This window comes from Camelus dromedarius, chromosome X (assembly GCF_036321535.1).
Source record: "Camelus dromedarius isolate mCamDro1 chromosome X, mCamDro1.pat, whole genome shotgun sequence".
NCBI lineage: Eukaryota > Metazoa > Chordata > Mammalia > Artiodactyla > Camelidae > Camelus > Camelus dromedarius.
In genome coordinates this window covers 16,163,116-16,178,732 of record NC_087472.1, presented here as the reverse complement: position 1 = coordinate 16,178,732, position 15,617 = coordinate 16,163,116, and the positions used below count along the sequence as shown (strand labels likewise).

General features: G+C 50.4%; 1 protein-coding gene across 3 annotated transcripts in view; it reads right to left on the bottom strand.

Moving 5' to 3' along the window:
- HS6ST2 (heparan sulfate 6-O-sulfotransferase 2) overlaps window positions 1–9,324 on the bottom strand; it is a 270,388-nt gene extending 261,064 nt beyond the window's left edge. For 2 of the 3 annotated variants that reach the window (XM_031445974.2, XM_031445975.2), the window contains exons 1-2: window positions 8,862–9,324; window positions 7,490–8,008 (exon numbers count right to left, since the gene is read on the bottom strand). In XM_031445974.2, coding sequence (XP_031301834.1) covers window positions 7,490–8,008; window positions 8,862–9,289 — 947 coding nt within the window. In that variant the 5' untranslated portion in view covers window positions 9,290–9,324. The remainder of the gene's footprint in view (window positions 1–7,489; window positions 8,009–8,861) is intronic. The other variant, XM_064482670.1, reaches the window with a different exon arrangement.
- Between the last annotated feature and the right edge of the window lie 6,293 nt (window positions 9,325–15,617).

Genomic DNA, 15,617 nt, shown 5'->3' with positions numbered 1-15,617 from the left:
TGGATGCTTAGAACTACAGCCCTTGTTCAAACCCCAAACTTCACTCTTTTAACCAGACCATTAGCTCTGACATCATGAACATTCAAAATCCAGGCTATCTTGGGTGGCTCTGGCCAAGCAGAGTAAGCCTTGTATTTCCAACTGTGTACCGTTACTAATTTCCTGTTCCATTTAATTTTTAAACAGAGAACAAGCAATAGCAATCCACTCAAATATCTCTATAGTGTTCTGGTATAAGAGCTCCATGGATTCCTTGGAATATGATAACAGCCAATCATCAGCAAAATCAACAGCCGATGTCTGACTTACCACCTCTGCCTTTCAGACTGAGAGTTTACTTAGCTGAGGCTGCTTTCCTCATTAGGGACTCCCAGAATATCAAGAGGCTAATGAAATAACCAGCCATCATCTTTAGGAACCAAAAAGCAGATGGGTGTAATTTATCACAGGCATAATAAAGCATCATTTTAAAAACCATTAATATTTACTTTTATTATAAAAGTAGTGCATACTCATAGAGGAAATTAAAATCCTTTAGAGAAACAGAGGAAGAAAAGAAATCACTAATTGATATCTTGATGTTTTTCTTCCATTCTTTGTCTTTTATGCTTAGATTTGAGAAGGATTAAAAGATGATTTGCCCGTCTCGCTCTCATAATCGTAGTCATACCATCATACTGGGTCCACTGGGTTCATCACTGTCTATCTCTTTTTCTCTTAGCATTAAATCACTACCAATTTTCCAAACTCTAAAAAGGACATTTAAATGGTTTTGAAATAATTGTTCCAGTGGATGTACTGAGATTTCTTGAACCATTCTCCTATATGTGGGGATAACTTTTACAGATAACTCCAGGTAGCTCCTAGGATACCATGCTCACATCACCCTATACTTGTCCCCCATGGCACTTCTCACTATTGTAAGTAATTATTTGTTTTATGTCTGTCTTTCCCATTCCATGAAGGCAGGGACCACATCTACCTGGTTCTTCACTGTGCCTCCAGCACATAGCACAGTGATAGGAGATATTCCGTAAATATTTACGAATAAGTGAATAAATAAACGAGTAAGTGAAAAATACATATAAAGGATTGTTTTTCAGTAAAATCCCGGAAAAGAAATCATGGGTCAAAAAAATAAATCTTTTCAATGTTCTCTGTTTAAATTATCTATTTTATTTCCAAAAGAATCATTCGATTTTACATTTCCACCAACAATGTATGAGAATGATGGGGTTTACCACACCCTCTTCAGTACTGACTGCTACCTTTTATTGCTGGATGGTGGTGGTGATGTATACTGAGCTGTTGTTGTTGTTGTTGTTGTTGTTGTTGTTGTTGTTGTTGTTGTTGTTGTTGTTAATCAGGGTTAATTTGAGAAGCAAAAAGGTTTTCCTACATATAATTATTTAAATTTGCATTTCTTTAGTACCAGTGAGACTACACAGCTTTTCCACGTCTGTAAACTAGCTCTGTCGTCCCCATGTTGCAAATTGTCTGGCCATATCCTTTGTTTTTCTGATCAATTCGTAGGAGTTCTTTATACAGGAAGGATGTCAGCCTTTTTGTCTGTTTTATTTGTTGTGCATATTTTCATCAGTTTGTCATATGCCTTTTCATTTTGGATATTTTTGGACAGATGAACATTTCTCATTTTTATGTAATCATAACTGTTGATCTTTTCCTCTATTCAAACAGCCTTTTCCTTGGCTCAGAGTCCCATGTGTGAATGGCAGCTATCATTTAAATAACAATGCCAACTGTGAATTCAGATTAACTGGGTTCACAGACTCCCACATACACAACTAAGCGCTCACCTGCTCTGAGACCCAGTTCTCACTGCCTTACAAGCCTTGCCCACTAGAAGTGCAGGCAACTTAAACCAGTCACAACTCTTAGTAAGCTCCCAGCCCAAACTACATCCGCTTCTCAACCTCTCCATTTTGTCAAGGGTACCACCTTGATCGCAGACTGGAAATCACGGAGGTATCTTTAACTGGACTCCAGCCTTCATTTACTTTTACGTTTTTACATTCCTGCCGGGAAAGAGCTTCTCATCCTCACTGGGGTTCAACTTCCTCACTGTCGTTCCAGGACCTCTACAGTGAGGGTCCCTAACCTTTCCCCAAGCAGGAACCTTCTCGGGTCTGGCCAGTCCTGGCTAGGTGAGGGGACTTGGTCTCAGGATGCCACGCCCACCCACAATGTCTCCTTTCTTCTAAATACAAGCCACCTACTCTCAGAAGCCTCTCTGAACAGATCTCTCCTTTTTCTGGTCTGTTCCTCATACTTCACAAAGGAAAGGGCCTTAGAAAGCATCTTATGAATCTCCCATTTTACAAGGGGAATGGACTTGCCCCAAATCACAAGTTCCTCCCCACCCCAACCTGAGAATAGTCCACAGTTGTGCGCTTTACCATCTAATCTGAATGGACTTGAGGCTGAAGATGGTGACCTTGGCTTTCTTGGCTTTGTCTGGGCTCTAATCTCCCCCTGCTGCTAGCAGAAGTCATAATACTTACTCCACAAGGTTTGCTGATTAGACCTAAACTGTTACATAAACAGATGGACTTTTCTTTCTTTCTAAAATATACACTGGTAAAGGTATGACATTTTAAAGACATTATTGATATTCAAGCCATTTTCAAACAAATTCATCTTCTTTATTAAATACCTAAAATGCCAAATTATCCTGTTCTACTGGAAGCTCTATGAGAGCAAAGATGACGTGTCTTCCCTGGAATATAATGTGCAGTTTCACAAAATTTTGTATAATGAATGACAGATGGAAGAGATGACTATTCTTTAATGTCATTTCATGTTACTTAAGTTGACGATAGATATCTATACAAGACAAGCTGGAACATTCTTATTGCCACATAACAGCACTAATCTAAAACTACTATTAAGAAAATCTAATTCTGAATACCTTTTTGTACTACCTTGAGAACTTTGAGCTTCCTTGGGACTCCAGCAACGTGTTTTCCACTGTGCAAAGATACTAACTAGTACCTCTGGGGTTCTACAAATGTTATTATGGTGAGTTTCTCCCCTTCTCCTGCGAAATATGTGGGAGGGTATAATGGCTCTCAGTATCCTCTTAGTATCCTTGGCTAAGTGAAGCTACCCCTGTGAGAGCCCAGTGGCCTACGGCCTGAGGGACCAGAAGGACAGCATTGCTGCCTGTATTGGTCCATTCACTTGCTGCCTCCTCGCCCTGAACCACAAGCCTGTCATCCTGCTTCATGGCACAATCCCGAGGGGAAGGAGTGGGAGCATGCGCACGTGAGGCATGAGCAGGCACGTGCACTGTGGAGTTCTTACTAAGACATGGTTCTTTCAAAATAGAGCCACCTTTTTAAAAAGAAAAGGAAGTAAAAGGAAGCCTTTATTGCAAGTATTAAAAATGACAAAAGCAAAAAAGAGAAAGAAAGAAAGCTATTCTCCATATAAATGCCTTTTAGTCCTTTCCTGTCAGGATAACCTAGAGGATTTTAGATGACAATTAATTACACTTCCGTGTGACTGCCTGGAAATGGACAGATGCTAAAAGTCTGGGATGCAGCATGAATATGATGATGAGATTCTGTGACTTGAAGAGTCACAGAACCTAATCTGCCCCTGCCCCCAGCCCCCTCCCGGTACCTGGGGAAGAAGAATGAGGCTCATGCCAGTTTCTTTGTGCTGGATTCTGAATTCCTCCCACCCACCCAATGTTGCACGAGAGTTGGCTACAAACAGAGGGAATTTGGCCCGAGAGAAGCCTGCAGAATTTGGGAGTTTTAAGTACTGGTCAGCAACAATGTTTTGCTACATTTTCAAAAAGGGTCTTAGAAATTCCAGAATGAGCAGGACCCTTCTCTGACCCAAAACAACATATGGGCAGCCAGATGCATGACATGCAATTTCTAGGGTTTTTTTTTAAAGAAATACTACTCTTAATAAACAACTTGTGCCTTTTGCCAGCCCAGCACTCTCTCTTTGTCCTCTCCAGGCAACGTGACGGCAGCCGTTTCCGCTCAGCAGTTATATATCACCCAAGCACTTCACCCTCCGCTGAGGCAGGGAAGCATCTCAAATGTAGCCCTGGGAGCAGGATTCGGGTCTTGGCTGGCAGCCACGATGGCCTCTCATGCCCCCACCTAATGTGGATGGATGGCTGTGAGTCAGAAGGTGGCCCCTGTCCCCGCTGAGGGCTCCTAGTGACGTTCATTCACTAGGCCCCTAGCATCCTCCCCGCCTGCTCAGCTCTGCAGCGATTTCCCACACGGCAATGAGAGGCCCCTCTGCCATCCGGCCAAGAGACCTTCTCCTGTCAGCATGAAGCCTCAGGGAGGGAGAAATATCCTTCTCTCCCAGGAGGTGTGGCCACCCTAGTCCAATCACTCATCCCAATTCACATGTGTAAAATGACTGGAAATGGCGATGATGTCGGTGATAACAACACCACTTAACATTCAGAGTGTTCACTTTGTGGTAAATGACTCATATGAAACACCTCGCTGTGTTTTCACAAAAACCCTTGTTCATCAAGTCGCAACTGAGCAAGGACTGTGGAATCAGCCAGGACTGGGGGAAGATTTCTGCTGCGCCACTCAAGAGCTCTGTGACCTTGAGAAAGTCCTTCAACCCCTTTAGGCCTCACTCTCATCTGATAAATGGGGAGACTGAGGGCCGCTCTGCCCTCTTCCTACAGAGAGTGCAAGTTCACAGAGAAATACCAGAGATAAGGGATGTGACAGCCCCTAGGAAACTGGAAGGCACTCTCCACACGTACAAGGCTTGGGCAGGCTTTGGTCCAAGGTCGCACAGCTGGTTCATGGCTGGCCAGGAACTAAGGCCCAGGTGTCGGAACTCCCAGGCCAAACAAACAGAGCTGCTGTTCCCCTCAGCCCGGCGGAGCCCGGAGCCCAGCAGCTGGCATGGAAGGCTGCTCTCCACGGGAACTCCCCACGGCTGACTTCCCCATCTCCTGAGACCAGCTCTTCGCCCTCATGCATCACCACCGGCGCAGCTGCCTCTGGCTCTGAATGTTCAATACACTCACCCCCACACTCTCATACACACCCACACACTCGCTCTCTCGTGGTCACACACGTATCCATAGCTTTCACAGTACAGATGATCAGAATTCCCAGAACTGGTCCTGTAAGCAGGGATTTGTCAATATCCTGGGAAATTCTGGAACCCTCAAGCTAGCACTACTCTTCAAGATGAAGCTTTCCGGAGGTGGGTAGGAATTAATGAAATAAAAAAGGTGCCTCTGGGGTAGCCATGTGTTTCTCTAGCAAATTTTATTTCTTTTTTGTGAATACTGTAAGATCCAGTCACTCTGACTCTTTAAAAAGTGGTTCTTCTTTGATTAGACTAGATGGCACTGTGGTATCACCCTTTTGATGACCAAGAAAATCTTGTTTCATTTCAAATAAGTTTGCTTTAGCTAGGGACAGTCCCAGAGGCTGAACCCACTCCTTGAGGGGTCCTGGTTATCTCATGGCAAATTTCCGAAAGATTCCACCAGAGGACAGTGGCCACCAAATACATAATCCAGACCACATTAATAATGGGTGTCTACAGACCATGTTACACCCTGCCCTATATGTCCAAAAAGATTTTAAAAGGCACACGTGCCCTGTGGAACTCCAGACAAGGCTAGGATCCCATAGTGGCCAAGACCTCATTTTTACTCCTCTGCCACAGTCACAGCTGTGGAATTCTACTTTTACCCTCAGGAGCTTTTTATATCACCACCCCTCCCTACACCTACAGGCTCCACCGGCTAGAGGGATTATTTTCAATATTGCCAACTTGTTTGGGAACTTCTTAAATACCAGCATCTTGTGGTGACAATGCCTTACACAATTCTCACAATGCATTGAGGCAGCAACCTTCCTAGGGCCAAGGTTCTCTTAAGATGGGGGTAAAACAAACAAATGGTTAAAGCTGGAAGGGAAATGAAAGTTCAACAGATTCTCCCCAGATTCCAGAATTCAAAAAGAACACTGTAAACTGAGGGATGGAAAAGTGAGTAGGGAATGAGGTTTCCTCTAAATCTTAGTGGTGACCAGAAAGTCAGAGGGCCCTGTTCGCCTGCAGCTGGACAGAAGAAACTGCACTGGCTGTTGCATTCCAAGAGGCACCAACAAGACGTCGCCATGTTCCAGGGCACAGAGAACCCCTCACCATGAGGGGTTGGGAAGGCAGAGGAAGAAGTTGGGAGCCTGTCCAGTAGGCAGACGCTGTTGCAACAGTAGCAGCCTCGAGGACCCCTGTGGTCACCTCCACGGGAAGGCAGAGAGCACGGCCATGTCAACCAGACTCACTCTGTCCGTTCCCTGGACTCCCTGCCGCAGCCCAGATTTGTTTTAGGGAGAGTGGCAAAACGGGAGCCCTGACTGGGGCAACTGCAACCCAAAGAGCCCTTCCTACCCCTCCTCTTTTATGGTGCTCCATGACTTCCATCAGCCCGGCGCTGCAGTTGGATGGGAGGAAATGCCCTAGCTTCAAAAGCAACTGGCTATAAAGGCTCTTCATAAAACAGCTCTTTCCGCATCAGCTCTGGGTTCCCAGCAAGTGGGCTGGCGGTGCCCTGTTCCGGGGCCCAGAGTTTGTAAATCTGGAGCGGCTTCTCAAGACAGAAACCCACTGGGATCCCGGGCAGCGCCTTTCGGCCCGCGGGGTGCCCCCTCGCGCTCGCAAAGCGCCGCGGATGCCCCGGGAGCAAACTGGAGTGAGGGGTGCAAGCTGGTATCGAGAGTTCTCTCTGGGTGTCCACAAACAGCCGCAGAGAGATACTCATTCTCCCAGGGAGAGCAGGGCCAGTGGAGAGAAAGGAGGAAAAAGGCGACAAAAGTCAGGAAGGGAGAGAAAGAAACCAAAAGGTGAAAGAGAAAGGAGAAGCAAAGTGAGAGGAAAACGGAGGCAGAGCGAGCGGCCAGGAGCTGACAAGATCGCGAGCACGAGAAAGAGAGAAAGGCAAACAGAGGAAGCGAGAGGAAGGAGGAAAGGTGGAGAATGCGGGAGCGGGAAAGAAGAGAGAGCGATGGAGGCTTGGGAACCTGAGCGCGGAGAAAAGGAGAGGGCTGGAGGGTCTCGGGGACGCTACACGCCGAGCGCGGTTCTTTCCGGCGCTCCAGTGTGGAGCCTGCGTGCGGTACCTTGTCCCGGCGGCGGCCGGGGGGCGCTCGTTCCGGGCCTCCCGGCCGCTTCCCCCGCGCGCACTCCCAGCCGCCAAGCAGGCCAACCTGCAGGCAGGCAGACAGTCGAGCCGTCCCGGGTCGGAACCCACAGCTTCCTGCGGCCGCCACAGCACCGGGAGCGCGCGCGCCAGGGCGCCTGGCGCCTGCCCAGCCGGGGCGCCACTGTAGGGGCGCCGAGGTGTCCCCCCGGGTGCCGGTAGCGGCCGCCGCGCCTCCTGGCCCTCCGCCCGGCCCGGCCCGCGTCCGCTCCCGCGCTCCCGGGCCCTGCTCCGCCGCGGGTGCGCACTTACCTGGACGGTCTCAGCCTGGCGTCGCGCTTGCCGTCCACCACGGCGGGCACGCAGCTGGTGAGCTCGGTCCAGTCGGCGTGCAGTCCGCAGCTCCAGCCTGTGGAGAACCTGGAGAAGAGCCAGGTCTCCCGCTTACCCGGCCGGTGGCAAGTGCATTTCTTCTGACCCACGCGGCATTCGCACGGTTGCTCCAGCTGGATGTTGCGCACCAGGTGGCGGCCAAAAGTGGTGCCTCCGGTCTTCTGGATGTGCAGGAACACGATCAGGTCATCGCCCTTGATGTCGAAGTCTACCTTGCGCAGGAGGTCGCCGCGGCTGAAATTGTAACGGGGCACGAACCTGGCGGAGCTCTCATCCTCCGAGCGGTACGGGTCTGGCATCGGGGAGCTGAACGCCTGCAGGCGGAGGAGCTGGCATTCTGTGCCGGGGCACACGTATTGGAGGACGATCACGGCAAAGAGGAAGAGCATCACCAAAGCCAGCAGCAGCTTGTTGGATTTCTCATCCATGTTCCCGACGCTGGGGGAAACCCAAGCTCCTTACGTCAATCCCGCAGCTCAGCCCGCGCTCGCCGTGCGCCCGCACCGCCCCCTCGCCCTGGCGCCGCCGTTGCGCCCCTTTCCCCCTCCCCTCGGCACCGAGTACTCCACCGCGGCGGCGGCGGCGCCCTTCTCCGCTTCCTTCCTTCCCGGCAGGCTCAGCGCTGTGGCTTCTGCCGCACACACCCCCCCCCTCCCCCCGACTCCTTCCCGCTGGCCGCCTGCCCTCTCCCCGCGCTGGAGCTCTCCGGAGCCGCTTCGCGGGGTTTCGTACCCGTGGGACCCCGCCTGTCCTGGCTGCCCCACTCCCCAGCTTACGCCCCGGGTCTGAGCCCCCGCGCGTCTCGTTCCACTCTCGGTGGCTCCGTGGCTCCCATTCCCATCCTGCTTCGCCCACCGGACTGTCCCCGGCGTGTCTGCCCCCAGTCCCCTCGGCGCGCACGCAGCCGCCTCCTCGCCTGCCCGACTCTCGGGCTCCCTCCCCGTGCGCCCCGAAGCCCTCCTCTTGCCGGCACCCGGTTGCCCACCTTGGGGGCTGCCTCGACAGAGCTCGGAGCCGGGCGTTCGGAGTTCCCCTGAGGGAAGAAGTCTGCTGGCAGCCCGGCTCGCCAGCGGCGACGCTGCGCTCTCGGTGCTCCCGGAACCGCGCGGAGGGAGCCGCAGCGTGGCCAAACGCTGCGCGCCTCTGCCCCCCCCCCCCCCGCCGAGCCCGCCTGCCACGGGCCAGCTGGAACTTTGCGCCTTTTCCTCCCCGCGCGGCTGCCTTCCCTCCCCGCACGGGTCCCGCGCGCCCCGGCTTGGGAGCGCGAGTCCCGCTTTCGCCTAAAACGTACCTGGCTAGGGGGCCGAAAATCTTGGAGAAGATAGCGCCGAGCACGTGCTTCAGCGAGTGGCCCAGGGCGGCCAGGCCCCGGGTGAGCAGGGCCCGGCAGAGGGAGCCCAGGTCCCAGCGTCTCCTGAAGTCGTGCATCCGCCTGCGGCGGCCTCGGGGCAGCAGCGCGAAGAGAGGGGCGCGCGCGGCTCCCGCCAGAGAGGAAGAAGCCTTTAGGGGCTCGTCCAGGAGCGTCTGGGAGTTGAATCCGCGAGACACACCCCTAGGAGGGCCCGCGCGGACTGAGGCGGCGACTGATCCGGGCCGGCTTGCTGCCAATTCGGCCTCTACTCTGGAATGCCGGCGGGGACAGGTGGTGCGGGCGGGCGCTCCTCGCTCCGGTTGCAACGGCGGCCCGAGCGCCCGGGCTGCACACGCAGGCAGTGCCATTCCCCCCTTCAGGCAACTCAGGGTACTAAGGATCAGGAGCGAGCTTGAATTTATGTAATAATGCCTCACGCCTAAGAGCTCAAACCACTTCACAAGCAGAGGACCTGAGTTGTCTCCTGTGTTGGGGGAACGGAGGTCACTCCAGTGAGCGCATCACTCCACTTTGGCTTGTAATTTCAACCTCCCCTAAAATAGCAAAGGCGCAAATTGGACCTTTTCCCTCTCTCCTTGCCAATTTCCATTCTCCAACGGAAGCGGGGGCATTTTCTGAAAAGGTAAGTCAGCATGAAGGAAAAGCATGACCAAAAAACGTTACAGAATGGGCGTATGAGCTTCTTTAGAACAGAGAATGGCCCTCACTTCTCTCTTCTTGCTCAATCCCCGGTACCTACAGGAAGACTTCACTCAAATAAGGTTTATTAAAGGAAAGGTACATGACTAAATACTACATTAGATTGGGGCCATTTAACCCAAGGTGATGTGATCAGGAAACTGGGGCCCAGAGAGGGGAAGTGATGTGCCCAAGGTCACACAGCAGAGCCTCAGGGCTTGAACCCAGGAAGCCATCCATTTCCTAACAGCCCTCTCCTAATAAATAGGTGCAGGCCATCCTCGAGCTCCATTGCCCGAAAGATTCTTTCCAGCTGCAGGGCCAGGAATTAGCAAAGAAAGAAGGAATGTCCCTTTAGGACAGGGTCCTCAGGACTTAGGACTCAGACTGTTCCCATCCGATTGATTGGGTGGAGCTCGCTGTATATTGGCAGCTGGTATTTCCGTGAATGAGTGCCCACTCTGTCCAGTCCCATCGCTGTGTAAGGGGCAGGGGGTGGCAGCAGTGTTTCAGAACAGCAATGTTGGGGGCTTGGGGGCCAGCGAGCTGAGTCCTGGGGTGGGATCAAGTCCCTCCCAGTGTCTCCCTCAGAACATTTCGTCCCTCGCTGAGCTCTGCTCCATCCCTCTTCTGTCCTCTCTGTGCATTGAAACAGCAGTTTCGTTTTCTGTAAAGTGGGATGAATTCCTCCTTTTTTACCATCTGGATCACTGTGAGGATGGCCTTTGGACAACTCCAAATGTGAGGCTGTGTTTACCTGCTGCTCTAAGCTCTGATGTGCCGGCTGAGTCTTGGGCCAATTAAGGCAGCGGCCCTTCTCCGGCGATTTCACAGCTGTGCCCCTTGCCCTTATCTCCCTCCAGACTTCCCCAGTCCTAGTTGAACTTCCATGTGCCCTAGAACCTACCAGAGACAGTAAGAGACCCTTTGTCTGGCTGCAGGCATGAGGGGTTCTTGAGAACCCTGAATTTCAGGCATTTTACCTGTCGGGAGGCTCCTGGGGAGGGAGACTCTGACTGATGAACTTGTACTAAGGAGCCAGATGCAGCAACTTACGAGGTATAGACCTCCTAGCATTCCCAAGAGCTCCCCTCTTGGACATGTCTGCGAGCCATGGATGTGGGAAGCCAGGGGGGTGGCTCAGGAGCTCAGCTGGTCAGCAGTCCCTCCCTTCACTTGGGCCATCCAGTCAACGTCCAGTAGGTGGCTCTCATGGTGCCATCTGAGGACACTCCTCCCCACCGCCATTACACCATCATAATGACCTTCAGTGGGTCCCTGGGAAAACACTTCTGTAACGGTGGGTCACACATTCATGCCCCCAGCAACCAACTCTGGAGTTCCTACTCTAAGAGAGATTAGTGGGATTGGAATATGGAAATTGCCTTGCAGGGGGATGGGACAGTGGTAACCAGAACAGGGAAAAATCAGGACTTATTCATTTAGGTCAGGAAGAGAAACACAGGCACACACTCACAGTCTGGCTCTCAAAGAGAGGGGCAGTCACATGGGTGGTTTTGCTCTGCGACAGGAAGGAACAGGATGGAGCTGTAAAGTTCAGTTTCTGAGATCGAATAGGTCACTACCAATCTAGTGTGAGTACGTACACCAGCTCACTGGAGGATATTTGCATTTATAAGCCTTTCCTCCCCCCTTCTTACGCTGTAAGAAAAACAAGTAAATGAATCTCTCATGGTGTATTTCATACATCAGGATTCCTAAAAGTGGAAAAACTGTCTTTGGTGGGGAGCAGGGGAGCCCACAAGTCTCGGGGGATTCTTCCTTGGGTGGAGAGGCTCCCTGCTAAGAAGAGGGAACTCTTCCTGCATGTGTCCCAGGAGCCACGTAGTCCTGAGGCCAGTCCTGGGCCTTGGCAGGACATGCCAAGGCCTCTTGCAGTTCTGGGCTGGGCCCCTCTTCCAGGAACTGGTTCCTCTCAGGAACTGAATCACAAAGATCCAGAGGCTCTAGAAATCAGACCTATTTTGGAGATTGGGGCTGGGGACAAAAGAGGAAGTGAACCGGCTGAATTGTCAGGTCTGTGGCTTTGCGTCTCCTGATCTCCTAGGGTAACCTGAGTTGCTGCATGTGTATATATTTGGGATGCAGCATTTGGAAGGTGAGGAGGACTCTGCAGTCTGATCAGGGCTTCTGGTTGTCTCCACAGTGTGCTGTGCTTTTCATTATTTTTCCAGAACCTTGTCCTGCCACGGTTCTCACAAAAGGTTGACGATTCTGGGAGCATTCGGGTCAGCCTGGCTTGCATACTAAGCAGAAGTTTGCATCTGGTTGCTGGAGTCTGGGAAAACAGCAGGAGATGGTTGAGAGAGCACCGGCCTGAGAGTCCAGAGACCTGGGTTCTTGTCTTGACAGCCACTAATGAGACCCTGTATGACTGTGAGGAAGATGCCTGTTGGTCTTGGGCTCAGCATCCCTCTTTGTAAGAAGGGAAAGTCGACGTTGTGATTCAAAAGACGTTTCCCTACTCTAACGTTGTAAGCCACGCGCTATCTTGTCTTTCTCAAGGGCCAACATGCTGCCAGACCCTCAGCACCTGGCTGCAGGGGAGAGCCTGGTCCTCCCTGCTTTCTGTGACACTCCCATGGTTGGGACCCACCAGGCCATCAGCACCTGAACTTGTTCTGAGCCTATGTGACAGGGGTAACAGCAGGGTCCCTGTTCAAATTGGAACAGAGACAGTGAAAACTTGATATCAAAGAACGTGCTGGCACTCTTTATTCAGGGCGGAAAACCCTAAGAAAAGATGTTTTCCCCTTATCCTGAGCATTTGCCACACTGCTCTTTCCAGCTGTCACTAATTTAAAAAATAAAAACAAAAAGCTCATACTCTCAATGATAGATGATTTTTGTCACAAAGATTGAAGGCATGCAAACTATTGTGTCACTCTGTGGCTGTTCTGATGCATCTCCCCAAACTGAATGAGCAGCAGTGCTTAATGAAAGCGCTGCTCTGAGATTCGAGCTTTAATATCCTAAACAGGCTGGGTGTGTTATATGCTCTCAGCTGTTGTCTCTTCCCCGCCTCACACAAAGCACTGAATTTTATTTGTTTAGCCTTTAAAATTGGGGCTGAAGGAATTAAAAGAGGAGGAAGATGCAGGGGTGATGTGTGTGCTGAACGAGGGCGTGCTCCGGAGGCAAGACCAGCAGAAGAACGTGGTTCGTGGCTGACTCTGAACATGCAGCCCGTGACTGCCCTTCTCCTGCTGGGGGATGCCTACCATTTCCCCGTCAGTGACGCCCCCACTTCTCGCAGGCCGGACTCTGCTCCTGTGACCGTCACTTCACCTTTTTGGGCCTCAGTCTCCACTCTTGTAAAATAGCCTGACCAGGTACCTTCAAAAAGCTGGCTTAGGGGTAAACAATTCAATCTCAAATGAGCTTTTAATTAAAAAAAAAAGAGCACAGGTTTGGAGAGCACATTGCTCTGGGATTTAATCAAGACTCTGAACCCTCTTGGAGCCTCAGTTTTCTCATCCATGAAAATGGGGCTGTAAAAAATCTCACTAGGCTATTACACGAATTAGCTAAAATAATCTATGGGGAGCACTCAGTCTGGTTCCTGGAAAAGCAGACTTTGAGTAAATCTTCATTTCTCTTCCCTTTCGACTCTGAATATCTTTGGTTTCAGCTCTTTGTTGTGTTTCCCACAATATTGACATTGGCGTATTTAGTGACAGGTGGCTGGCTTTGGCCCCATCCCGTTTCTTTACCTGCTGTATTTTTTCACCCTCCCGCTCCACCTCCCTGGAGGAGGAATGCCTCTGCGTCCATTTAATCATACAGAAGCCTGCGTCATGTCCACGTGACCCCTCGCAGGAGCCATCGACAGAAGAGGAGGAATGACCCCACAGTGAGACACCCAGCAACATGTGTAACAGAGTGGTGGAGGAGAGGCTTGGGGAGCTGAGATGGAGCAGAGATGAGAGTTATAACTCAGTGGAGAACTTACAGGGCCAGCCCCATTCGAAACTACTGACAGTAATTTTCAACTCCACTCACTTCAAAAGTTAATTAGCTGGTCAAACCATAGAAGTCAGACTGAAAACCAGTTCTGTATTCATCCTGTATGAGCCAGAGCTGGGCCAGCAACACCAGTTCATGGTGGCAGAGTAGAAAGAGGGCCAAACGGGATGCCAAGAAAACAATGTTTGAGTCTCAGTTCTGTCTCGAGCTCATTGTGTGACCCTGGGCTAGTCTCTTGACGTCTCTGAGATGTAGTTGCTCACTTTGGTAAACCGAGGCACCACATTAGATGACCCTGAAGGCCCATCCCAGCAGGAGTTTTCTGTGATCTAAGCTCTGCCAGCTACGGAGAAGAGCTGGGGAGGGACACCACTCTCTCTAGGCTTCGTGTGGGCAAAAATACACTACTAGGGGGAGGGTATAGCTCAAGTGGTAGAGTGCAGGGTTAGCATGCACAAGGTCCTGGGTTCAATCCCCAGCACCTCTGCTGAAAATAAACAAACAAACAAACAAACCTAATTACCCCCACCAAAAAGAAAAAAAAGAAAGAGAAAAATGCACTATCAGAGATAACTCTCCCGCTAGTAGCTGAGTCAGAAGAGCAAAAGACGGACTTAAATATTAAGAGCAAACTTTCTTAGATCACGTGGGTAAGAGAAAAACTTGACAATAAGCCGTCTGAGCTTCTACTGACTTGGAAGGTAAGGTCAAAACAGAAGGGCTGGGGAAAAGTGTTGAGAACTGACCTCCAGCTGACACAAAAGCCCTAGGTAGGTTTTAATAATGATAATAACAAAAACAAGAATGGCCTCGCCTGGCCCACTTCCTCCCACTTGTTTTCCTACTCTGGGGTCTTTGCAAGAGAGGAGCACGCCCATTGTCTATCTCCTGACCGGTTTCCCTGAGAGTCCTAGTTTTGAATAATAAAATACAAAAGCTGAAAATTATATCTCAGAGCAATGCAAAGGATTCAGAGGAAGCCAGCCTCGAGGCCAAAGTTGCTCCCAGGAAAAGGATTTCTTCATCACTTAAATAGGCTTGAAGGGGAATGTTTTATAAGAACAACCCAGGAAAAGAGAAAATTAGTTTAGAGAAATCAGACATGTCACAGACTAAGTGAAAGTTAATTTTTAGTAAGAGAGAGCCAGACTAGGCTTACCTGGGCTTGAGAGCAAAACCCAGAAAATAAAGGTACATATTTTCAAAATCCACCTTTCACTAAATGGCATGAGAATACAGAAAGCTACAACATTAGAGCAAAAGGGGGAAATAAACTTGGTAAAAGACACATTGAACATCAATCTTCACTGAAGAGAGTTGCCTCGGTGGGTACCATCTTATGAAAGATTTAGCCAAAGCTGAAGACAATATTCAAATCCCCAAAGAGAAGAGACAGAATGCAGTTGGTAGGACTGAATGAAGGGTTAGAATTGTAACTGGGGGTGGTTGAAGGGAGGGCGATGTGTTATCAAGGATACCAGCTCCAGGGCTCTGCACAATGGTCAGGGATATCTGGCCATGGTGATGTCTCCTGTCAGTTGACTCCAGAATGCTTAGCATCCTCTGCCAGTAATAGCGCCTGTACTCAACTCCTATATTATGTCAAGCCCTTCGCTGAACACATGACAACCTCAGCAACCCAATGAGGCAATTACTTCTGTTGTACTTATTTTACAGGTGAGGAAACTGGGGTTCAGAGCTCCAGCTACAAGGCTAGGAAGTGCTGGAGCTGGGGCTTGAACCCAAATCTGTCAAACTTCAAAGCCTGTAGCAACTCTGATGCCCCAGTGAGCCTCAGCCAGCTCCAGGGTGTCTGGGTGTGAACTGAAGAGTGTGAGACAGCCTATCCCCAAATGGAACATCAAGAGACTTAGATAGTCCTTATCCTAGCCAGGAGAGCTGGGCAGAGAGAGATCATGGTGGGTGTGTGTGTGTGTGTGTGTGTGTGTGTACACATGCTCTGAGGGCACTAAAGGAGGTAGAGGGTAGGGGCCAGAGCTTGAATTTTAG